Below are 23,562 nucleotides of genomic sequence, written 5' to 3' on the forward strand. Positions count from 1 at the left end.
AGAGCTGGCCCACGCGACTGGACATTTAAACCTCTTTAAACTATCTGGACTGTTTCAGATCTGAAGACTAGAATGATGTGATCAAAAGATTGATCTTTTGATTTGAAGCTTTTATTTGGACGCTTCTTGATTTATATCACAATTAGTGTGAAGTCAAGTGTGTATAGGGCTCTTTTTTATGGAGCCCTATTGAGGACCAATTCACTGTTTTCCACAGTGATGGGATTTTATCTGTCCACTAATTAAAGTAAACAACTACACTTCTGTGTAGAACAATTGAAAGAATGTGAAAATTAAATGGATTTTCAGTCAAATTCAGCAATAGAGCAGCGTTTTTCTGACATCTTTAACAAAACAGGGTTACAATGAAAGCACACTGGACGGGAAATACGTGAATATATTCGTTGTTTTCATGGTTTATCGGAAAAATAAAGTAGAGCAAAACTTTTAATTATTATTTCACAAGATGAAGAATGGCTGTTCATTAGCAGCAGTCCTAAGCGAAAGAGGAGCTGTTTAATTAAATGTTGCAACTAAACGATCCACGTCATTAGCAGGGTCTTGGGGAAAATCAGCTTTCGTCACCCTTTAAAATTCTGAGGCGAGGTTCGGAGAAGCACAGAGAGCTGCCAGCACCTTCGCCACATTCATGAAGAGATGACTTCTCTCAGGATTCAGCCGGGAGAGTTTTAAGGACAACCAATCCCTCTTTTCCACTTAAATCTTTCATGCTGTTCTTCTTGATCTGAACAACCTTTGTTCTTGGGTCAGCTCTTTTCCAACCACTAAACCCGTCCTGTCAGCAGGTTCTGTTGGCCAGGTGGGTCAAGCGCATGTGCCGATCCGGCTCCTATGGCATCCCGGCAGATTAGCCCCATCAATACAAGGCGTTGGGGTGGTGGAGCCGCGATGGCAGCGACCTCTGCACGCAGCTGCCGGCTGCGTGCGTGTGTCATCACCTTGCACTGACAGAGAGCTCAGATATTTTGGGGGAGGTGGGGACGGTGTTTTGTCATTGAGGCGCTCAGCAGCAGCAGCAGCAGCATCAGCATCAGCAGCAGCTTCTCCCACTCCGGCTCGAGGCACGATGCTCTCCTAAACACGCGGCGAGGTCACCCGTTTCCACACGCTTCTGCTGGTTCTGGAGACACCTCGATGTTTGGACCGGGGGGTAGGAGCACGTCCCAAGTGTCAAAGATCCAACCTGTCCTGCAGATGCGCCGTCACAGCGTTGCCTCCGGCGGCACTCCGAGTGTGTGAGGTTTATGATTCATCCCTCTGCTTCTCATTTCTTTAGAAATGGAAAGATTACAGTCTTCCATGCGCAAGCGGCTCTACAGCTTGCCGCAAGACATTGGACAGAAACCCTTCGTGGTTGATGAAGGAGACAGCGGCGACAAGGACACTAAGAGGAAAAGTATTCGGCTAAAACATTTGTCCTCCCCGTCTCCTGCAAGCAGTTGCAGGAGCATCGAGGAGGCCACCGTGAAAGCCAACTTGAACGGGGACTGCCGTTTTTTCCGGGGCAGCATCTCTTCCATCACCGGGAGGCATCCTCCCGGCTCGGACCCGGCAGAGCAGCAGCGTCTCATCCCCGGGGCTGACGTGGGTGTCAGCGAGAGTTTTGAGGAGGGTCCCGCCGCCCAGCAGCGCGCAACGTGCGGGCTGAGCGGCGCAACCGGGCAGGCGTCTGCGTTTGACCAGTCGGGTTTCATCAAGCTGGAGGGCACGGAGCAGATCATACCCGAGGATGACCGGCTGTACCAAGCCGGCTTCATGCACCGGCAGTTCGGGGCGATGCTCCAACCGGGAGTCAACAAGTTCTCCCTGCGGATGCTGGGGAGTGAAAGGGCCGTGGAGCACGAGAGAGAACGCGTAAAGTCTGCTGGCTTCTGGATAATCCACCCATACAGTGATTTTAGGTAATCTGAAAGACCTACAGCAGTGGCGTGCAGAGCCATCGCACATTTTAGGCTTCCCCCCCATTTTAAATGTAAATATGACTGAAGATTGTAGACAAAGGATGGAGCCAGTTTAACCCTGACAGCACCATCCAATGCACCACTATAAACACTTAGAAAGGTGCAGAATAAGCTGGACACAACTTTGACTGATATTTAGCTTTGCATGTCGAAATGGAGTCGGGTTTTTTGCCCCTCACATTTGATGAGACTTGGCTGCTTAAAAATCCTCTTATAACACACAATGGCAGCCATATTATAGCACATAGAATGTAAATATAAGCCCCTCTTTTGCTTGGCCTAGAAAAGTGTGTGTAGGAGATTTAATTCTTGTAAACATGCAGCGGAGATATAGAACTTACCATGGCACCCATGCTTTATCACACATGCATCTTTATTTCATTTCTGCGTGCGTGCACATCATCAGCATCAAAACCCTCTGTTTAGCACAACCACCGAGGGATCTTCATGACATTTAACCTTCAGGCTGCCTGTCATCATATTTTCACTGGGCATCTGAATGCTGCTACATATCACCGGACTTATCCCCCCCCCCACTCATCTGAATTACACTTTTTTTAAAATTATTTTTAATGTAATTTAGCTTGGGAAGTGGATTATGGAGAGTGCAGCATGGGCTTGGAAATGGGGTAATCACAATAGGGTAACATGAACAGTGGAGATATTAGAAGCACACATCAGTGGAGATTATACTGTACAATTAGTCTAATGGAGCAGAGATGGTGTGGACACGGAGGAGATCCACCACAACACACCAAACACTCACACGAGAGCGAGCGAGCGAGCGGGAGGGAGGGAGGGAGGGAGAGATTGAAATAAAATGATGCGAGGAATCAGGGCATCCAGATGTTAACTTTGAGTTTGATGGGACGTGTCATAACGTTGTGCTGTGTCGGGTCACACGCTGTCTGATTTTGGCCTCTCGGAACGAGCGCTTTATCCCGTTTTATGTTACAGGTGTAGACCTTTGCGCCATTAAAAGGTATCTGGGTCATTTTTGGCTTACTGGTGCATGCGTACTAATCCAGAAAAGAGTCCACCTGACCCACTGCTGACTGCTGACTGAACTCGGCGCCGCGTCTCCTCCTAGCTTCTGTCTTTTATTAAAGCGCTCTGTGGACCCAACATCAGACGTGCTGCACCCACACGCTGCACAAATATGGTTAATATGATTGCTGCTTGGCCTGAAACACACTACAGGTGTGTATTAAGCCACTGGGCTGCATGCAGGCTGCTGGGCTTCAGCTGTGCTCTGCAGTGAGAGATAAGTATCTCCAGTACAAATGTGATCCCCTTTTCAGCTGTCCTGATTGATCTAAGCTCCTTTCACCGTTTTAAGCCTTTTTGTGTTCACTTTGGTTGTAACCCACCGCTCTTTGTGCTGCTGTGCTCTTTAGCGACGTTACACTTTGACCCACATAGTGCAAGATTCCACTCCAGACGCGCTGAGGTCCCGAGACGTCACAGTTGTCTGCCGATGGTAACGCCAGATTACACGAGTCTTCCCGCTCTGCCAACGAGCAAGACGGCCTCCCGGGGTCGGCGGTAATGCACCGTCTCACCGACCATTTTTTGTGCCCCAGCTGTTCTGCAGCGTCGTGACGTGTGCAAACAGTAATGCTAACTACTCAACATCTGGCTGATGGGGGGCTGACTTCAGGAGATGACATGGATTCCCAGGAGATAACGGTGGATTTAGTTACTGAGGGGAAGTGCAATTAGGACCAGTGTGTCAGCACAATGACAGCGGAGCGCAAATGCTTTGTTTGGCAGAGGACAGCAGAAAGCCGATTACGACAAATGGCCACTCTGTGCTCATCGGGCTCTTTTTTGATGTCCTGTGAAGGTCTGGAAGAAAGTTTGCAGGACTAGCTCAGGTGTCTTTGTGCTTCCTGTCTTCACACAGTCAGTAAAAGAGAGTTCCTTCTATTTCTATTCTTGTTGTTCACCAGATTGCTGATGTCAAGTACTTTGGATCTTGTTTTAAGGTTTGGGCACCCGTTCTCCGGTTAACCTTCTCCATAGCTCGTCCGACCTTGTCTTGGCAGGGGTGCTGCAGTGTGCTCCAGCAGTCAGGGGGTGACAGCAGGAATGCTGGACGCTCCGTCTGGCCATCAAACACACATCTAGAAGCCCTTTACTGCTGCTATTTGGCTCCATTTACAGTCACCTGATTACATTTTCATAGCAACCTCGTCCTAAAGGTAGAAACTCTGTCACCATTTTACTGTATTTACAGTCAGAGAAAGTTCGAGCGAGCTGCTTAGCTGATGTTGTCATTCCACCAGCGCTTCTGCTCTCAGCTCCGATTTAGAGACGTCTTTGCAGCTTAAATCTACCAAGTCGTGTAAATCAATATTCCCTTCCCGAGCAATTCCAATGACTTCCAGGAAGTGAAGCACAGGTTTAGAGAGCCATTGTTCTTCCATCATCCGTGTGTTGCTTTATGCTCGTCCGCGTCCCGGCTGCACATTTGGTGCTGAAACCACCGACAGGGCTCTCATTAACAAACGGACCATGGATGAATGTGCATCTAAGCTCCTCTTATATAGCTTTAAATATGCAGCACACTCTCAGAATGCCCCCACGCTGCACCAGGAGTGAGACTCCTTCATGAGGTCTACTCTCTTCCAGGGGTGTTGAGATCAATCATGAGCCGTCACTGCTTCGCTACGAACAGGGAAAGTCAAGGCTTGTCACGCCCTCCTGTGCTCCGTTGACTTATTTCCAGGTCTGAAACGATAAATAAATGGATTAATAAATAACAGTGATCCGTCTAGGTTCTACTGGGACCTCACCATGCTGCTGCTGATGGTGGGAAACCTCATCATCATCCCTGTGGGCATCACCTTCTTCAAGGACGAGCACACGCCGCCCTGGATCGTCTTCAACGTGGTCTCCGACACCTTCTTCCTCATGGACCTGGTCCTCAACTTCCGAACGGGCATCGTGAAGGAGGACAACACGGAGATCATCCTGGATCCACAGAAGATCAAGATCAAGTACCTGAAGAGCTGGTTCATGGTGGATTTCATCTCCTCCATTCCCGTGGATTACATCTTCCTCATCGTTGAGACGCGCATCAACTCGGACTTCTACAAGACGGCCCGGGCGCTGAGGATCGTCCGCTTCACCAAGATCCTCAGCCTGCTGCGCCTGCTGCGCCTGTCCAGGCTCATTCGCTACATCCACCAGTGGGAAGAGGTAAACCCTGCAGGAAAAGCTGCACCAGCACGGAATCATTTTCAGCCATTTGCTAAACAAATAACCACCTTTTAAAGCTACACGCTTCATTTGTGCAGCTTTAGTTTGGTTTCAAACCTACTTATTACAACATGTTTGGCTGCATTATCCTATTGTTTCAATTCAAAGTCAAGCGGCCGTCCCTGCAGGCCAAATATGTTCTCACAGATGGTTACGCAACAGTGAATCAGCCTCTGGTGGCCTATAGAAGATTAAGAACAATGTGGTCTCTCATATATCTGTACACGGGATCACATGACAGATCGCATGTTCCAGCTTTATTCACAAAGAGACGGCAGTTTGTTTCAGCCCATTAATTATGATGTTTCCAACAGGTTTTCCATATGACCTACGACCTGGCCAGCGCCATGGTGCGCATCATGAATCTGATAGGGATGATGCTGCTGCTGTGTCACTGGGATGGCTGCCTGCAGTTCCTGGTTCCCATGCTGCAGGACTTCCCCCCCGACTGCTGGGTCACCAGAAACAAGATGGTGGTAGGTGGATTAGTCATCAGTCAGCAGCCAAATATGTGCACAGGCGGGCATTCTTGCTGTGGCGGAGAAGTTTTTAACCTTAAAATAGTTTCTTTTGTACATCTGAGTAAAATCAACCCCCACACACATTTAAACGGCCTATTTCTTTGCAGTTATATTGTATAAATCAAAAGTTTGATGTGTGAATGATTGTCAGTACGCACGGTGAATCCATGCTGAGTAAGGTAGCCGTCTCCCGCTGACTCGATGGTCATTGTGAGCATCTCGAACACGCGGTCAGACGCTAGAAGCTCCAGATATCGAGCAACCCTCTGTTCCTCCTGCAGAACGACACTTGGGGCCAGCAGTACTCCTACGCCCTTTTCAAGGCCATGAGCCACATGCTGTGCATCGGCTACGGCCTGTACCCCCCCATCGGCATGGCTGACGTGTGGCTCACCATCCTCAGCATGATCGTGGGCGCCACCTGCTTCGCCATGTTTGTGGGACACGCCACTGCACTCATTCAGTCTCTGGACTCCTGCAGGAGGCAGTACCAGGAAAAGGTGGGTGGTTGATTTGGTTGTGGGACTTTTAGGAAGGTGAGCAGCCAAACTTTACTCTAGAATCAGTAAATCACAGTAAAATAGCACATTTTGTTTCGTCGCGTTACGGAGAGAATCGGACAAATACAACAATGTCAACAAGAAACAAAATCCCTTTAAATGAGGGAGCAAAGAGCACCAGATCTTTGGGCTGGATGGCTGATTGAAATCAAGCTAAAATGGGACGCAGCCCACTGCTTCTCTGGCAGAGAGCACCGCTGAAGGACACAGCAGTTAATGTTATTAGCCGGCGCCTGCGGAGCACAACTGTATTTGTCAGATGGGACAGAATGACAGCGTCGCTCTGTGGACAGGTCTCACAGATGGCCTGACAGTGGACTGTTAAAATAATGAGACACATTATCGGCCACCTCTGAGCCAACACATCAATCAGATTAAAATCTTTGGCTTGACGTGACTTTGCCCGTGGTTCTTGTGCGCGTTTGACGCTCGTCCAGTTAGACCCACGTGCAGAACCTGTGCTGTTGTGCCTTTTACAGTACAAACAGGTGGAGCAGTACATGTCCTTCCATAAGCTCCCCGCCGACATGCGTCAGAGAATCCACGAGTACTACGAGCACCGCTACCAGGGCAAGATGTTCGACGAGGAGAGCATCCTGGAGGAACTCAATGAGCCACTGAGAGAGGTCAGAGACTCTTCGGTGCTTGGAGGCCACGCAGTTCACCTAATGACTTTTGGTTTTATTCACAGTGAAGGACCAAATTTTCGAAATTTCGAAATCAAATGACTTCATCCCTTTAATCTCCTTACAGCTGCATCAACAACTGTGTTATAATCCCTTTATAAATGGCTTTAGTAAGCATTTGCTGCTTAAGTATGGGAAATCGGGAACAACTGTGTGATAAATAGACCTGAGAAGCTGTCGTCCAACTAAAAAATGGTTTAAATCTAATTCACTTTTTCAACCTGCCTCATTTAACGTTGATCCAACCTGACGCGTGAGGGACAGTGCACCAAGCCACCAACAACAGCAGACGCATGTCTCTGCTCTGCTGCAGGAGATCATCAACTTCAACTGTCGGAAGCTGGTGGCCTCCATGCCCCTGTTCGCCAACGCCGATCCAAACTTCGTCACCTCCATGCTGACCAAACTGCGCTTCGAGGTCTTCCAGCCGGGCGACTACATAATCAGAGAGGGAACGATCGGGAAAAAGATGTACTTCATCCAGCACGGCGTCGTCAGCGTCCTGACCAAGAGCAGCAAAGACACTAAGCTGTCTGATGGCTCTTATTTTGGAGGTAACATCTGTGAACAGCCAGATGTGGCTGCTGCGCGCTCATACGCTCTGCTACTGCATGTGAACATATATGACGGGAGAAGTAAGAACGTGATTTATTTTGATATATTTTGCTCTGGCACTCAGCAGATTAAACTCGCTGACTATTACAGCTGGAAAAAAAATTGTCCACATCATCTCCTTAAAAGGGCTGCGAACTCAGCGGGGCCAAGCTTTGTGATCTTTGTTTTTATCGGTGGGGGTTTTCCCCCTTTTGTTAACACCGTATTTAAAAGCCAAAATCCAAATCTAAAAAAAAAAAAGAGGAGCCATTTGTTGCTGCCGTCGCTCCACTTTTCATCCGTGTGGAAAAGTGAAACCTCATCACCTTCTGTCTCAACCTGTAATATTTGAGCTTAAGCACAGCCCAAGAGAAGCAATTCAGGGATTGAAATCGAGGCCAAAACATCTTTAAAATTAGTGGATCAAATAAAATATGCCCGACAGAGTGAGAGCGCGCGTGTGTGTGCCGATCCTCAATATGTCTGCCCTGCTTTTTAATGGCGCATTATTTTATTTTTCTGATCTGGCACAGCAGATGAGGTCAGGACAAACTGTAAGCTGCAGAAATTGCATTAAGTGCTCCATCTGTGGGGTTCAGAGCCACCGGCCCGTTCCTGCTTTATCACTGCTTTTTTCCCCATTTATTCAACTTTTCTGTTTCACTAATAATCTCCCGTGTGATTGTTTCCCCACATTTGCAGAGATCTGCCTGCTGACGCGAGGCAGGCGAACGGCCAGCGTGCGTGCGGACAACTACTGCCGGCTGTACTCGCTGTCGGTGGACAACTTCAACGAGGTGCTGGAGGAGTACCCGATGATGAGGCGGGCCTTTGAGACCGTGGCTCTGGACCGCCTGGACCGCATTGGTAAGCGCTTGTTTTACATTCATATTCATCGTTATTGAAGTCAAATAATCAAAATGCTTAAATGGGAACTAACCTTAAATCGGTGTCATCTTGTCTTAACAGGGAAGAGGAGTTCAGTTCTGCAGCACAAAGTTCAGCATCACCAAAGTTCTGGAACACTGAACCTCCAAGAGAGCGAGATCATCCAAAGAATAGTGCAGCACGACCGCGACATGGCGCAGTGCACGCAGCTGATCCAGACCAGCTTGAACCCTTCCTCTGGCCCCCCATCACCCACCCCCATCATCTGGACGCCGCTGGTCCAGGCTCCGCTCCAGGCGGCGGCCGCCACCACTCCGCTGGCTCTGGCCCTGGCCCACCAAACCCAGCTCCCGCCTATCCTCTTCCACCATCCTGTGGTATCGACGTCCTTGAAAGATCCCGCCGCGCACCCAAAGAGAGTTTATGTTGGGGCGAACAGCTGTGGGTCTGGGCCGGGTTCCCCCACCTGCTCTAGTAAAGTCAGGACTGTGCTGGAGATGCCCACGCTGGCGTCCCTGAGGACGCCTCAGCTCTCGGCCGGGGCTGTGTCGCCCACACCAGTGTCACAGCCCATCTTCACCAGCAGCCTGCAGCCTCTGGGCCTCCAGCCTCCGCACCCCCCACAGCCTCTCCACACCGGCATGGCCTCGGTCTTCCCCATCAGCCACACCACTGTCTCCTATGCCCGCCCCGCCCAGCCCTCCTCTCAGCCTTTCCACGGTGCTACGCCCACCCCGCCGCTCTCAGTCGGGCTGCTGCAACAGGGGTTTCCGGGGAGGCTTGTCAGCAGATTCCCAGCGCCGTCTGCCTCCACCATCAGCCCTCTCATCTCCGGCTCAGTTGGCCCCATTCTGAACCATCTGCAGCAGACCACGCAGCAGTGGGGGTACAGTCACGACAGGTCGAACAGGACGTCCAGTGGCCCCAACCTGCCACACTTTCCCCTGATCTGCAGCCCCCTGTCGCCCGGCAGCTGTACCCAGCCAGGGCTCCCGGGTGCGGCGGGGGCGGCGGCCTCTCTGGCGCAGCACAGCCTCGCGGGGCTCCAGTCTGGATTCCTGCCTCAGGTCCTGCCTGAGCACTCAGCTCTCGCCTCCTTGGCTCAATACGGCTCTGCCGATGCCTCGCCCTGCTACACGCCCCCGGTGCACAGTCCCAGCCTACAGAGCCCCGTGAGGGGGAGGACAGTGCCCCCCTCTGAGCTCCCCAGAGCTGTGGGCTCTCAGAGCCCTGTAATCACCACCGCCCCGTGCCCCGCCAGGGTGTCTGGTATACCCACGAAGAAGGTGGAGACCACGGGGGACATCTTTACCAAGGAAATAAAGACCATCTCAGGCTCCCACAGTTCTATACACCAGGACAGGCCTGTGTCCACAAGTGTCCCCTCAGAAGGCAGTCTGGGTCCATCAGGAAGCTTCTTTCCCTCCGTCGAGAGCAGCAAACCCTACAGCCCACTGCCAGGACCAGCCCCACCCTTCAGTTGGACAGATTCTGGGCCTGAGAACCAGAACCAGTCTGTTGCCGTCCACCCTCCACAAACTGAAGCTGCTAAGTTTCCGGAGGCTGAACACAGAGAGGCCGACCATCCCGATGACCCGTGAGCGTCACGCGTCCCCTCTGTTGACGCCTGGACGGCGTCTCCTCCTCTCTACTGTTTAAGCTACGGTTAGATGATAGAGTAGGAGGCTGTGCTGCTTTCAGCAGAATGGAGGGCGGCGGTTTATTTTTATAGCGAAGTGAAGGAATTCTGGGTAATACAGGACACTGTTTTTTTTTCTACTTGCTACTGAATCTTTAATAGTAGTAAACCTGTTAATGCACCTTCTCCTGTGACTGAATAGGAATATTTATTTCCACGCCATTCTGTGTAAACTTTTATCTTTATCCGTTTAAGTGGACATTTGTAACCGGTTATACGACCGAAACCAAAATGAATTGTTCCTTTTAATGCTTACCCCGGTTACCTGTAAAGACTTCAGCTGCAGGAAGGTTTGAGCACTTTTGCCCACTTTAGCGATCACCTCAGGCGATGGTCTGATGACGCCATGTCTTCCGTGATAGTTTCAGCAATATTGCACACCTGAAAGGGTCAAATCAGATCACTGTCCAAGCGTCTGATGTAATGAATGTACTGTTGGTGGGTGGGAGCAGTGAAATGATTCTATTTTTTAAGGTACTGAGGGCTTTCTGTGGAACGCTGGGAACCACATAAGCGTGTTTTGCCCCTCTGGCCCGTGCTGAAGCGCACAAACCGGTGCCAGCTCATTTCAGACTGGCACCAGTTCCTGAGCCATGGTTTGTGTGCTGTCAGCACACTATGCACCAATCATTGTTCTTTTTTAAACGGGTGTACGACGATACGGTTCTGTTTTCAGGTAAAACAGGAGCGAAATGATAAAACCTGTGGATAACCAGGCCCCAGTGAAACCAGCAATGCACTAAGACTGATCAGACACCAGCCAAAGGGCTAAAGGGCGGTTTCACGGGCAGGTGCAGAACACCATCGGATCACATGCTGCATATTTACCTCTTTTACTTTACTGGGTTTGAGTGTAAAAATCAGCGACCGCTGCTCTTTGATGCTAAGCTAAAGCAATTTAGCAATGTCACTTTTTAAAAATTGTGTTTGGATCATCCGTCTCTGGACCTGCGGTGCAGACGGCCTTCCAGCCAGCAGTCCTGACCATCCTCAGACCCCCGCCAGCCGCTGGGCTTCCCCGTTCCGGTTCTCCATCCCTGCTCCTCCACATCACCTGCAGGAGGCGTCAGCTCGGACTGAGATTACTTTGAGTGCATTTATGTCAAAAGGAGTGAGCAGGAGAGGAGCCACTGGTTCCTAGTTCTGTTTCATTTTGCTGCCTTTTAAGCAACGGAGGATTTCATTTCCCATGTATGTTTGACATATTTTATTTTATCTACAGTATGCAATAAAATACCACGGACACCGAGGCTCACTGCAGGCTGAGTTCTTTTCAAGAGCAAAGAGAAGGAGAATTAATCCGGATTATAAACTGAGAACTGCATGCTACCCTTTGGTGCCAACATTCAGAACAGCCAGATTATAATCTGCCAAATATGCAACTCTTTGAAAAGTATCTGTTCACGAAGGGATGGATTTCCAAGTAAACACAAATAATGAATTAGCGCTGCTGAGGATTTGATGAGGATTCTTTCCTTTACAGCCCCAGAAAGAGCCTTTTTCATTTCTACAATCACACACTAATAAACAACAACGATAAACAACACTAATAAACAACAGTTCCTTCTCAATAACAGAGCGACCAACACAGCTGATGGCAAAATTCCTTTAATGGGAGGAAACTGTCAGATCCTTTAGACAATTACACTCCGCGAGGTGATTCGGATCATTAAAAAGCATCAACAACCAGGGAAATTACGTAATTTGGAGGATTTCTGCTCTGGATTGAGCGAACCGAGCTGGCGCGCACGTGTCAGGAACGATTCCAGCAGAAGATTTTCAGTTCGGTCTCCGGCAGCAGGATTTCAGCATCAAATTGCACATATTGATGACAGGGATCGGGCAGTGGCCGTCTGGGAGGGGCCCCGGCCGGCTTTTCTTTAATGTTTTTAGGGTTTCTAACGAGGATCCATGGGGGGGTTGAATGTTGCCTGTGTCCTTTTGATGAGGTTCAAGGCACCAGCACAACCCTCACGGTGTTGGTGTAACCAGGACCGGGGCGCCAGCCGGTCACAACCAAGGCCACGTCGCCAGACTTGAGGAATTTGCGGTGCTTGCCTGCAGATCCATGAGAAAACCACAACGTCCCGTCAGAAAGGCCTCGCGCACGAGGGTAAAACCAGGGCGGGGATATTCACCGACACTCACCCACTTCCAGGGCGAAATTCACCCGCATGTCAACGTCCTCGGCCCAGACGTCATTGGCAGGCTTGGTGTAGAGAACGGGGTAGATGCCGCGGTACAGGTGGGCCTGGCGGGCCGTCTGGCCACAGCGGGTGACAGCGATGATGGGTGCACGGGGTCTGTACCTCGACAGCATGTGAGCAGACCTGCAAGACCACCCAGTGTGTTAAAGGGGAGAAAACTGTTTCATTCCAACCTCTATGTGGACATTATTGTCATTGGCCGCTTAAATAATAATGATACATATTTGTCCAACACCTATTTGCATTAGAAACGTTATATAATAGCTTAAACTGCACTGTTGTCATTAGCAAAGGGTTGGTTCCTCCTGCCTCATGTGCTGTGGCGAGGAGCTCTTCAATGAGGAGGAATGAACATGGTGTTAAAATTAACTTGGAAAATGTCAGGGTTCAGATCTGGAAAGGTCAGGAGCGGAGAACGGCGCGGGCGCCGCCGAGGCCGGCGCACTTCATCTGTGCCGGGTGGCTCGGGTCAGGGGGGGAAGAGGAGTGCAGGAGGACCAATTCCGGACGCCCACCTGCCAGTCTTAGTGAGCACGATGATGGCACTGGCGCAGCACTTGAAGGAAGCCTCAACGGCGCCGATGGCGATGGTCTCCGTGGGGTCGCGGGTCAGATGAGTGATGCGGCGCAGCTCCTCGAACATCTGTCTGTGGAACATGGCGGCCTCTGCTTCACGGGCAATCTGGACAGATGGGGGGAAAAATGAAAACTTGGGCAGTTTGTGGGAGGTTTGGGTTTTTCAAAAACCAAAACGGGCTTCAGAGCCACTGCGGCCGCTTCCATACATGAACGAGACGCCAGGCGTGAAGCTAACAGCTAGCTGCTAATATGGGTTAGTTTCTAGAGTTAGTGTCTAATTTCCTCACGGGTCCGTAGAGCGGACGAGGCCGTTAAGCTCTCACCATGTGCTGCGTGTGCACGGCCTCCAGCGGGTAGTCTCCCTTGGCTGTCTCACCGCTCAGCATGATGCAGTCGTTGCCATCCAACACGGCGTTGGCAACGTCGCTGGCTTCAGCTCGGGTTGGCCGAGGTTTTTTGGTCATACTCTCCAACATCTGAGGAGAAGTGAGACTTCCTGATCCTCACGTACATGACATAAAACCCTTTATTGGGAGAATTGGGAATAAGGAAGGTCTTGTTCTGGCACACCTGCGTGGCACAGATGATGGGCTTGCCAACCCTGTTGCACTTGCCAGTCATCATTTTCTGGGCAAGGAAGACCTTCTCTGTTGGGATCTCAATACCCAGATCTCCACGGGCAACCATGATGCCGTCACTAGCCTCCAGGATCTCATCGAATCTGGCACGCAGGAGGGCAAATCGCCTTCAGCTAGATTCAGATCTGTGTATTCGGATCAGGGGATCCACTCACCTGCGCACGCCCTCGTGGTTCTCCAGCTTGCTAATGATCTTGATGTCCTTGCCCTTCTCACCCAGCACTTTCCTGACAGCGTGGACATCAGCAGCCTTACGGATGAAGGAGGCAAAGACCATGTCGACACCCTGTTCCACACCAAACTGCAGGTCCTTTATGTCCTTCTCGGACACGGCCGGCAGGTCGACGGCAGCTCCAGGCAGGTTGACGCCTTTCTTGCTGCCCAGCGTGCCGCCGTTGCCGATGGTACACATCAGGTAGTCGCTGCCTGAAGACAGACCGTGTTTAATTTGAAGGTCACGCAGGGCAGCAAATGGAGATGGAGACAGGCGTCGGTGTGCTCACCAACTTCTTTGACCGTGAGGGTGATCAGACCATCATCAACATACACGTGGCTTCCAACCTGCACAACCTTTGTGATGTTCTTGTAGTCGAGCCACAGAATCTTCTCGTCACACTTCTCCATGTACTGGTCATCCAGCGTGATCTTGATCGTCTCGCCCTTCTTGAGCTCAACCTCAGCGGTACCACTCTAAGAGCAGAAGGTGAGACTCCGTTTACCTCTGAGGAAACAAGCAGCAGCCTTCCAGGACGCTTCCTGGGTCCCACAGAACTTACTCCCTTGATGAGACCAGTTCTGATTTCTGGTCCCTTGGTGTCCAGAGCGATGGCCACAGGTCTGTAGTTCACAGATCCTGGCCCGAAACTCTCAGTGGCCTCCCGGACATTCTTGATGGTCTCGGCGTGATACTGTCAAAGAGGGTTAAAAATGTCTGTTTAATGTGACTGAGGGAACTTTTGAAAGATCTAAAACAAGCTGGGAGCAAACAGGTGGACACCTTCACTTCAGACCGTCACATACACACATTTAAGGCTCAGGAATGTCTGTGTTTGATAAACTTAACCAGACCTGGAAGCGTCTGTAAATAAGACAGTGTTGGCGTACTCCTGCTGCGGCACAGTTGACTCACAGAGGCCCTATTTATAGCTGAGCTGGCACCCAACATGCCAGCCACACAGAGGTCAAATCTATTTTGGCCCTCTGGATCAGTCCTGCATTTTTTTTATTGTAATATCCTGGAAATACGATGACGGGTTTCATAACTCTGAAAGCCCGGTTGAAGCCCAGGCGAAGGCCCCCCCCCCCCCAAAGAGTCGAGTTCTCCTGAAACATGCTGCCGTTAACCTTTAAGGACTACTGCGTGTGCTCAGACGACAGAGGTCACTCAGGTGTCCCCTGAAAAGGGTGAAGAGGCATGACTTTTAAAGGCGACAGGTCAAACGGAGGTGTTCCAGAGCGCTGGCTACAACGCCACCCTTACTGGCCCGATCCCAAGTTACACCAGCACACGGACGGCTGCTACAAGCACGCGGCTCACGTTACAGCAGGACACGAGAGTAATGTCAGAGGGAGGACTGCAAAGGGTAAACGCACCAGTCACTTTCAGAGGGTAACGGAACCTGTGCTGCACGGCCCAGTCTGGGTTCAGACCCTCCAACACGTCTCATGACCGGCGCGGCCAGGACGGCGTTTGAACGTAGCCTCCCGTGAGGTCGTCACCTGACACCGAGCTGTGACGCTCCAAACTCACCTCGTGCGTGCCGTGCGAGAAGTTCATTCTCGCCACATTCATCCCAGACTTGATCATCTCTTTGGCCATTTCCACAGATCGGGACGCGGGTCCTGTTCAATCGTACGGAAAAACCCATCACACATAAGCTCTGATAGTGTCGCGTCACGATCGGGGGCAAAGAACAAATATTCCTATATTGGATGTTACCATATATCAAGATATCAGAGGAAATAAACTGGGTGTTCTGTTTCCTGAGTTTCACTGTTTGGTGTTTTATTTGTAGTTGGTTGTAGTGACGATGCAACCGAAGGGCAGCAAATTGGACCTTAAAGTGAGGACGTGTAATGTTGGAAGCCCAGTCCTACCGATGGTGCAGACGATGCCGGTGTTGCGGGACACGGCGGGTTCAGAGTCGATGTCCAGCAGACACATGTGTTCGATGAAGGTGTCTGCGATCGCAGCGTGAAGCTGCTGCGTGTGGATGACGGAGGAGCTCATATCCTTCGACTTCGACATGGCTGGATCCGGCTGCTGGAGAAGTCCTGTGAAGACACAGGACACGAGGACGTTAGTGCAAACAACGAATGGAAAAACGGAGAAGCTCGCCCTCCGACAGGGACCGTGGAAGCGGAGTCAAGAGCCTGTGAATACAGGAGTAACAACAACAGTATGGCTGAATGCATTCCCCCACATTCCTGCAGGCGTTTAGGTAAAAGATGACGACGGAGAGCCACTCGGCGTTTGGCTAACGTGTGGAATGGAACATGCATAGCAGATGTGATGTCAGTCACTGTGTGGAAACTTTGTGGGGGCACCAGTCCTCCCCACCTTTACCTAAAATAACACAGAAAGCCAAACACTTACACAGGGTTAGGAGCTCTTGCGCCACCGCAGATATGTTTCAATATTTCATTTATTGTTTATTCAGTTGGCACAGAAGAGGATTAAACTGCACAAGAGAAGCTCTGACACCATAAAACTGTTAATTAAGCAAACTGTAAACGCACGAGAACTTCAGGGTTTTAGCTTTAAAACTGTGTTAAGGGGGCACATTAGTGAGAGACGTTCAGTTTCATTACAGTACAGCAAAATTAAAAACATATAGTTAACTGTAAATCTTTAAAGTGCTCCCTATTTCTATGATCTGATGATGTAAAAATTCTTAAATTAAAAGTTTTCAGGATGGGACAGAATGACATACGTCAAACACAAGCAGACAGGTGTTTCCTTTGACTTACCAAGTGGGGAAAGTTGCAGGGACGAGGGCGCCACTGGTTTTACTGGGGACACGCTTTTTATTGCTCTCACTAACCGGAACTACTTTCCGGAGTGAAGCCCGGCCGGTGACACAGAATATAGGGCGCACGGCTAAAAAGACGATTGGCGGAAAAAGGAAGCATGTCCCACATATTCAGAGATATGTTTTAATATTTAAGACGGAATGATTAAGTCTAGTATTCCATTACTGGTAATTACGGAGGGAGGACAGAGCGCAAGTGCGACTGTTGTTCGGCTGGCAGATAACAAAATCCTACGCATTCGAATTTGATCCTGTCACCAAACTGGGCTGCAAAACCAGAAGGTCTTTAAATAAATGCACATAAAATCAAAGTTTTTTTTTGTGTTTTTTTTAAAAAAAAGGTATTATTTTCTGTCAGGGACTTTAATTTGCTAAAACGTTGTGTATGGTCCCTTATGTTATGCAAAATGACATTTATCTCACACCATCCCTGCAGTGTAACATTAATATGTTCCATGTGGATGTTGGAGGTCTGATAAATTACCCAATTTGGGGCGCTAAGTTATTCCAGTATTTTAATCAATGAAATGCTGGAGTTTTTGGTTTGGTTTATTTGTAGCATTGACAATAAAATGTATATTCTACTCTAAATATGAGCTCCAAATGCAAGATTAAGTGTGCCGATTACCAAACTCCAGAAAGTCACAGATTATGAATGATGATTGTGCCACTTCTGAGGAGACGAGGACCGTTTTATTCCCATTTAATTTGCTCTAACGCCGAATCTGTGAGCCACATAAGGCTGACATTAACTGACATCCTTTTCATGTTTATTCTTCCTTTAATGCACGACACAAAAGATTTTTCTCACCTGTCAAAACACTTGACATATCACGAGTCTCTCGCTTATGTCGGCAGACAGACGCGCGCGGAGGTGCGCCAGGCCTCTAGAGGGCGCCAGATTTATTCCAGACACGAGCGAGCTGTCAGTCTGGCTAAACTAAACTCTAAACTCTTTTTTCCCCTCATCCATCGGTAAAGATGCGTTTGTCCTTTATGTCTCTTTAAAACACGTGGCTATAGGAGCAATAGTTGTGTCCCCGCAGGCTCGGGTCCCAACATCCCAGCGGGATTCTAACAGGACGCTGCTGATTGGTGCAAACTTGCCTCCATCAGTGAATCACCTGTGCACCCTAATAGAGCGCCCTTCTGCCCTTAATTAACTGGCCCTTAACGTTAATGTACAGTGATGTGCTTTGTGTTAGTGTTTTGCCAGAATTCGTTTACCAGTCAGCATCGTGTGTGGGCGTGCACGATGGTCGCGTGGTGGAATTGACATGACTTGACCATCAGAACTCATATCTGCAACAATCAACAACAACAAACAACCTTGTGCCTTGGGGGGGGCTAAACTACCAGGAGAGACTATAAGATCTTATGTCCTTTGGTCAGTGGAAGACCAGCTGTGAGGACACCCTCATCCTTTGATCTTTAAACCTGGTTTTGATCTCCCAAAGGTTAGAGTCTGGACTGTTGAGTCAAGCAGGCCTTCACAATAAAAGCATCAGAAATCATCTTGCCTTCGCTGTAAACATACCGAAGAACTGACTAGAAAGCTCAGCCTGACTTTGTTGTTTTGGTGCTTTTCTGAAAATAAAATGTTTTTCTCTATGTCTTTTATTCCTTTTGAATCCATAAGGAAGCTTCTTTGTTATTGAGATGATGATTCTCATGCTTTCCTGTTTAGGACTTTACTATTCCATTTTCATTAACCTCTATGCTATGCTATGGGGGGTTTAAAGGAGGGTTTAAACCTCGCTCCACCTTCCTCCTCTAACCCCAATTTGAGACAAATGCAAGCTTTTACAGGTAAAAGTCTCTAACTTTAGCGGCCAAGTGTTTAGCAAAAGACAACAAAGGGACAAACGCGCACTGGCGCCTGTCGGCCACCGTATCTCTCTCTCGCTGTAGCAACAGCACCCTCTTGTGGACACACAGGAGCGTGTTTGACTTAAATAGATACTAGAATGTTTAAAATGTCACCTCCGACAGACAAAACACCTTAGAAAAGACTTCTAAAATGCAGAGAGCTGGAGGCTTGTGTCTTGTCCTGCACGTCCTTATCAGTGGACAGTGGACATGTCCAGCTCTCGCTCCAAACCAACACAAACTAAGTGGATTAGAGGGAGACAAGCACTTGTTGGTAGGAGACCTGCACAGATGCACCGGGTCTAGAGGTGTTTAATCTGTCCAGACCCCTGAGCAGCAGGTCGGGGCTAACAAGGGTAACAGCTGATTAAGGTCAGACTGCAGCACGGCGGGCAGACGGCAGGACTAATAAATGTCACGCATCACCTCGATCGCCATCCCTCAGCTCTGCCACCGGGCCATTCATGAAGCTGCCTGGTCGGGCTGAAACACAGGCGCGTCTTCCCTTCTTCCTGTGATACTTTGGATGTCGATATGAGGAACCTTGAAGGCTCTGCTTCAGAAGAGGAAGTAAGAATTACACACACACACACACACACACCCCTCCTGCTTAGTGCCGTAGCCTTAGAATGAGGTTATACAGCATGCTGCTAAAGAGCTGCCCTCAGTGTCTGGAGGAAGGAGGTGAGCTGATGGTAATAATGGTGAACAGTAGATCTCTCTTCATTTACACAAACAAGCCTGTGTGGAAATGATCCTGGGACTGACCCCACTCCCACCAACAGGACAGTGAGCTCACGCCCGCCTCAGAGACCGATGAGGAGAGCGACCTGGAGGAGCATCTGTGTGGAACACATGTGAGCCGTTCGCTAGCTGCTGATGCAAACCTGTGATTTTGAAGCACAACGTTGAGGCCCCAGTAGAAACAGCCAATAGACTCGTGTGTTAAGGTTCTTAAAAACCCGTCTGTGACACTCGGATCCGGTCAGTTAAGACATGCTTCTGGATGTCAGATAGAAGATTAGCTTCCACAGTTTATGGCAGAAGAGGTTCTAATCCCTCGGCCTCCTGTGGCGCTGAGCTGTTTGGGCCATAAGGCGAGTGTGTTAATGTTTGTCCCAGCAGGAGGTCCGTGCCGCTGACCTGCATCGCCATCCCCAGCTGGACGCCGACATACAGGCGGTCAGGACTTTGTGCCCAGGCTCCTCCGTCTCCATCAGGTCTGACCATCATGTTGTGGCATTAATGAGGAGAATCGCTCCGTCATCCCCCCCCCACTGTCTTCAACAGGGAATACGGGTCCATTGATGGCGTGGATGTGGACTTACACATCAACACCAACTTTTTGGATGTATGATGAACGCTAACACGCTGAATCCCCTCTGGCCGTCAGCCCGACTGTTGCTTCACGTTTCTCTGATGTGCACAGAAAGAGGCGGCAGAAGCTTGGAGGACGAACCCATCAGAGCCCGTCGTCGTCCGCCTGCACTTCTGCTGGTCTCAGTACCTGAGCGGACCCGGTGAGCCTCAAAACAACACAGCCGCAAACCAGACCCATGTGCTTTAAGGTGCCACACCCTGACTGTCTGTGATGTCACAGCACCAACAGTTGAGGTTTTTCAACCATCCAACAGGGACCAGTTCAGCCTCGGCAGACAGTTACAGAAGTGAGTGTTCTCAACATCGATAGGATTGATTACAGCAGTTAACCCAACAATCTGCTCCTGATTTCTGCTCCTCAGTGTTCTCACAGACTTCATATCAAGACACTGGAAGCATGTGACCGACGAGTGTGTCAGAACCCAAACCAGGAGCAGACAGGCCTGGTTCAACTCGGTGGGAACCATCAAGAACGTTCACGCAAGATTTAACGTCTGGATTCCGCAGTCAAAGTCTGTGAGACCCTGAGCGATATTTGGCAGAGGGAACCTGCTTCTGAGGTTCTGCTCCTTGCACCGTGCAGGTCCATTGACCTCCAGGAGGCTCCCCTGAGAGCAAAGGTCATCCTACCGGCGATGAAGCTCAACTGCTTCACAAATGACTCAGCCTCGTACATCATCAAGAACCCTACAGGGGAACTCTTCACCTACGCCCCCAGTGGGAAGGTCAGGACTCTTGCTTGATTTAAGACAAACTCAAGTATTCCAAACATCTCTCATCGTTATGACTCTTCCACAGAGAGTGATGGTCTCTGCTGTTAAGTCTCCAGCTCAGTTTGGAACCAAACAGCTGGTCGAGCTGCTTTTCTCCTCAAAGGCCATTGGACACTGTAAAACCACCCCGACGATGGAACACGGGTTCTTGGTGCAGGTAAAGACTCATTTAGATTTAGGAATTTATCAGTGATGCACCTGAAAGGTAAGTCGGGTGGAATCACAGTCTCCCCCGATGTGTTTGTGTCTGCATCCATTTACTGATCAGACTGTTAGCGCCACCTGCTGGCGACTCTGTGCCACTGCTAGAACTGGATCTCCTCCTGTCCTTCCTGATCCAGCTAACGTGGTTTATAGCAGACAAGAGGTTGACAAGACATGTTTCACAACGTTTCATGCGGTGTATATGAGAACTTTATTGCTCCAACAGCTCATAAGGTATGCAGAGCAGAGAATTCCCACGCTCAGTGAATACTGCGTCGTCTGTGATGAGAAGCATGTGTTCCAGAACGGCCCCGTGCTAAAGGTGCACATTAACATGAGCTGAGACGGCGGCTCCGTGGTTGATTAAAGATTTTTAATGATTTTTTTCATGTTTCTGGGGGTGTTTCTAGCCTGCAGTCTGTAGCAGGGAGCTGTGCGTGTTTTCCTATTACACCCTGGGGGTCATGTCCGGGGTCACAGAAGAGGTCGCCACTGGTGCAGAGGTCAGTGACAGCCCTCTGTTTGTAGGTATTACTTTATCATTATGAGTTATATTCCTCTTATCTTCTGGTTGGGTGTGAATAACCTCTCACTGTCATTGTTTTTAACCAAAGTTTGATAAACGTTGTCGGCCCTGCAGGTGGTTGATCTGCTGGTGGCCATGTGCAGAGCTGCCCTTCAGTCTCCACGCAAGAGCATCATATTTGAACCCTACCCCTGTGTCGTTGACCCTCACGACCCCAAAACTCTGGCCTTCAGCCCTAAGGTATCAGCTCTTCATTTCAAACGGTCCGATATTTTATTCTGAAATAATGGGCAGGTTTCATGTGGCAGAGGAAGAGCTACGACAGGCTGCAAAAAGCTCTCGACAGCATCTTGTTGATCCGGAGGATGGCACAGGTACCTCCGTGGCTATTGGCGCCGTTTAGGAGAGCGAGAGCTCTCCGAGAATAAGTTTAGTGACGTGGTTACATCTGCTTTATCACCCAGGGCCCATATTCTGAAATAAAGATGCAGATGGACAAAGTGGACCCTCTTGCTCATCCTTTACTACAATGGTGAGCGTCACCATTGCACCGTGCGCCACCCTGAGCCTGTGTGTTTGTGTCTCTGACCCTCGTGTGCCTCCGTCTACCCACATGTGTGCTCATATCTTGGCTACAGGATATTAGCGAGCAACCGATCGCACATTGTCAAGCTTCCACCGAACAGGGTACCGGAGCACGTCACTCTGTCTGATAGCATCGACGCACCGCGGCGTCTCTGACGGTGTTTATCGCCTGCTTGGTGTGTTACAGCAGCTGAAGTTCATGCACACCCCCCACCAGTTCCTGCTGATCTGCAGCCCTCCCTTCAAAGAGGCTCGTTTTCAGACCGCTCGGAGACGTCACGGCAGCACTTTTGCTTTCCAGTGAGTCCTGGCCCGTCTCTCCATCCGTCCCTCGCTAACAGAATTCCAGCGTTGTGCATTCGAACCATCCCTTTTTCTCTTCCAGTGGTTCCCACATTGAAAACTGGCATTCGATTTTAAGGAACGGGCTGGTGAATGCCTCCTACACCAAGCTACAGGTGGCTGAGGAACCGTTCAGTAAATACTCAGGGAGGTTCTGACTGACACCAGTCTGTCATCGTTTCAGCTTCATGGAGCTGCGTACGGCAAAGGCATCTACCTGAGTCCTGTTTCCAGTATATCGTTTGGATATTCTGGTATTAACAGACGTTGGCTGCTGCTCTGTAAATATAAAGACCTGGCGTCACATCCTGCTTCCTCTGTGTGCAGAGATGGGCAAAGGGAGGCACCAAATGCCCACCAGAAAAGAAGTCCTGAGGAAATATAAGCCGATCAACACACACAAAGAGGTACCTTGTGTCAGATCTGGGATGAATTCCTGAGATTTTTCCACTTTTTCTTGCTCGACACGCTTTGCTGTCTCAGCAGCAGCCGGGTCCGACCAGGTTCCTGAGCCACAAGAACCTGAACTGCATCGCGCTCTGTGAAGGTACGCTTGAGACAATATTCCCAGCGCCGATGTCGTCACCTAAATACTGACCCCATGCTTCACGCCAACAGTGATAACCTCAGAGGACCTTCAGAAGCATGGGAACATATGGGTGTGTCCCACCCCAGACCACGTGTGCACACGGTTCCTCTTCGTGTGAGTCGATGGGGCGTTTAGAATCTTCCCGTTTGACACCACCACATGTTCTGAGTTCCTTTTTCTTTCCCAGGTACGAGAACGGCCAGGTGGGAGATGCCCACATCAACACGCAGGACGCAAAGATCCACAAGGAAATCTTACAAGTTATTGCTTCAAAGCCCTGCTGACATTTCTGAGCATGGAGCGGAGAAGAAGAAGGTCTTTGATCAAAAGCAGAAGCAAAAAGAAATCTGGTGCACTCATGTAGTCATTCATAGTCTGCCTTTGACAAGTCTCTACTGTGACTTTTTATGATTTCTACGATTTTATAATTATTAATTTAGTCAAAACTTTTTATTTGGAGCTGCGGTGCCTGAGACTTTCGTTGATGTGTCTGCAGTACACATTTCCTACCACAAGGGGGGAGTATTGTCAATAAACTTACTTTTTTTATCAGTAAAACTGAACATTTCCTCTAAATCTGTGCAAAAGTTTCAGGTTTATATGAACCAAAAATTCACACATGTCGCTTCTGTCAAATGATTTGA

General features: G+C 49.6%; 3 protein-coding genes and 2 long non-coding RNA genes across 7 annotated transcripts; 2 read left to right on the plus strand and 3 right to left on the minus strand.

Moving 5' to 3' along the window:
• The first annotated feature begins 868 nt into the window (after positions 1-868).
• On the plus strand, positions 869-11,443 carry LOC130535853 (potassium/sodium hyperpolarization-activated cyclic nucleotide-gated channel 3-like). The gene is made up of 8 exons (XM_057051207.1): positions 869-1,922; positions 4,763-5,186; positions 5,561-5,722; positions 6,049-6,267; positions 6,807-6,953; positions 7,327-7,567; positions 8,310-8,474; positions 8,577-11,443. Exons 1-8 carry the CDS (start codon positions 1,300-1,302, stop codon positions 10,094-10,096), a joined length of 3,501 nt encoding a protein of 1,166 aa, XP_056907187.1. The 5' UTR covers positions 869-1,299; the 3' UTR covers positions 10,097-11,443.
• Positions 2,338-5,472, minus strand: LOC130535872 (uncharacterized). The gene is made up of 3 exons (XR_008953223.1): positions 5,040-5,472; positions 4,781-4,958; positions 2,338-4,715 (listed from the first exon to the last, which is right to left on the minus strand). It is a non-coding gene; the product is annotated as an uncharacterized LOC130535872 (long non-coding RNA).
• On the minus strand, positions 5,481-8,684 carry LOC130535873 (uncharacterized). 2 transcript variants are annotated; one of them, XR_008953224.1, is made up of 4 exons: positions 8,548-8,684; positions 6,162-6,323; positions 5,926-6,042; positions 5,481-5,694 (listed from the first exon to the last, which is right to left on the minus strand). It is a non-coding gene; the product is annotated as an uncharacterized LOC130535873 (long non-coding RNA). The 2 variants fall into 2 exon arrangements; XR_008953225.1 differs by having other exon boundaries at positions 5,481-5,697.
• A 343-nt stretch (positions 11,444-11,786) lies between the features above and the next one.
• pkmb (pyruvate kinase M1/2b) lies at positions 11,787-16,732 on the minus strand. The gene is made up of 11 exons (XM_057051219.1): positions 16,589-16,732; positions 15,716-15,892; positions 15,369-15,460; positions 14,395-14,526; positions 14,122-14,308; positions 13,774-14,044; positions 13,551-13,701; positions 13,304-13,456; positions 12,917-13,083; positions 12,343-12,524; positions 11,787-12,252 (listed from the first exon to the last, which is right to left on the minus strand). Exons 2-11 carry the CDS (start codon positions 15,864-15,866, stop codon positions 12,146-12,148), a joined length of 1,593 nt encoding a protein of 530 aa, XP_056907199.1. The 5' UTR covers positions 15,867-15,892; positions 16,589-16,732; the 3' UTR covers positions 11,787-12,145.
• Positions 16,733-18,918: 2,186 nt separating this feature from the next.
• On the plus strand, positions 18,919-23,443 carry LOC130535857 (protein mono-ADP-ribosyltransferase PARP6-like). 2 transcript variants are annotated; one of them, XM_057051216.1, is made up of 22 exons: positions 18,919-19,089; positions 19,305-19,376; positions 19,645-19,739; positions 19,810-19,870; positions 19,949-20,039; positions 20,120-20,186; positions 20,262-20,411; positions 20,483-20,624; positions 20,698-20,829; positions 21,103-21,198; positions 21,287-21,379; positions 21,517-21,642; positions 21,711-21,776; positions 21,867-21,934; positions 22,041-22,089; positions 22,175-22,287; positions 22,373-22,445; positions 22,514-22,583; positions 22,657-22,736; positions 22,813-22,876; positions 22,948-23,032; positions 23,106-23,443. In XM_057051216.1, the coding sequence occupies exons 1-22, from the start codon at positions 19,054-19,056 to the stop codon at positions 23,200-23,202; spliced, it is 1,926 nt and encodes a 641-aa protein (XP_056907196.1). In that variant the 5' UTR covers positions 18,919-19,053; the 3' UTR covers positions 23,203-23,443. The 2 variants fall into 2 exon arrangements, with proteins under 2 accessions (XP_056907196.1, XP_056907197.1); XM_057051217.1 differs by having other exon boundaries at positions 22,816-22,876.
• The last annotated feature ends 119 nt before the right edge of the window (positions 23,444-23,562 follow it).

Source organism: Takifugu flavidus, chromosome 13 (genome assembly GCF_003711565.1).
Source record: "Takifugu flavidus isolate HTHZ2018 chromosome 13, ASM371156v2, whole genome shotgun sequence".
NCBI classification, from domain to species: Eukaryota; Metazoa; Chordata; class Actinopteri; order Tetraodontiformes; family Tetraodontidae; genus Takifugu; species Takifugu flavidus.

Bases quoted from the DNA above. Each gene is read 5' to 3' on its own strand.
- pkmb (XM_057051219.1), bottom strand. From the start codon at position 15,866: ATGTCGAAGTCGAAGGATATGAGCTCCTCCGTCATCCACACGCAGCAG. The intron at 14,045-14,121 runs GTGAGCACACCG...GTCTGTCTTCAG, and splicing joins CCTCACGGTCAAAGAAGTTG to GCAGCGACTACCTGATGTGT. The intron at 13,702-13,773 runs GTGAGTGGATCC...CCTGCGTGCCAG, and splicing joins AACCACGAGGGCGTGCGCAG to ATTCGATGAGATCCTGGAGG.
- LOC130535853 (XM_057051207.1), top strand. From the start codon at position 1,300: ATGGAAAGATTACAGTCTTCCATGCGCAAGCGGCTCTACAGCTTGCCG. The intron at 5,187-5,560 runs GTAAACCCTGCA...TGTTTCCAACAG, and splicing joins ACATCCACCAGTGGGAAGAG to GTTTTCCATATGACCTACGA. The intron at 8,475-8,576 runs GTAAGCGCTTGT...TTGTCTTAACAG, and splicing joins GGACCGCCTGGACCGCATTG to GGAAGAGGAGTTCAGTTCTG.
- LOC130535857 (XM_057051216.1), top strand. From the start codon at position 19,054: ATGAGGAACCTTGAAGGCTCTGCTTCAGAAGAGGAA. The intron at 22,737-22,812 runs GTACCTTGTGTC...TTGCTGTCTCAG, and splicing joins CGATCAACACACACAAAGAG to CAGCAGCCGGGTCCGACCAG. The intron at 23,033-23,105 runs GTGAGTCGATGG...TTTCTTTCCCAG, and splicing joins TGCACACGGTTCCTCTTCGT to GTACGAGAACGGCCAGGTGG.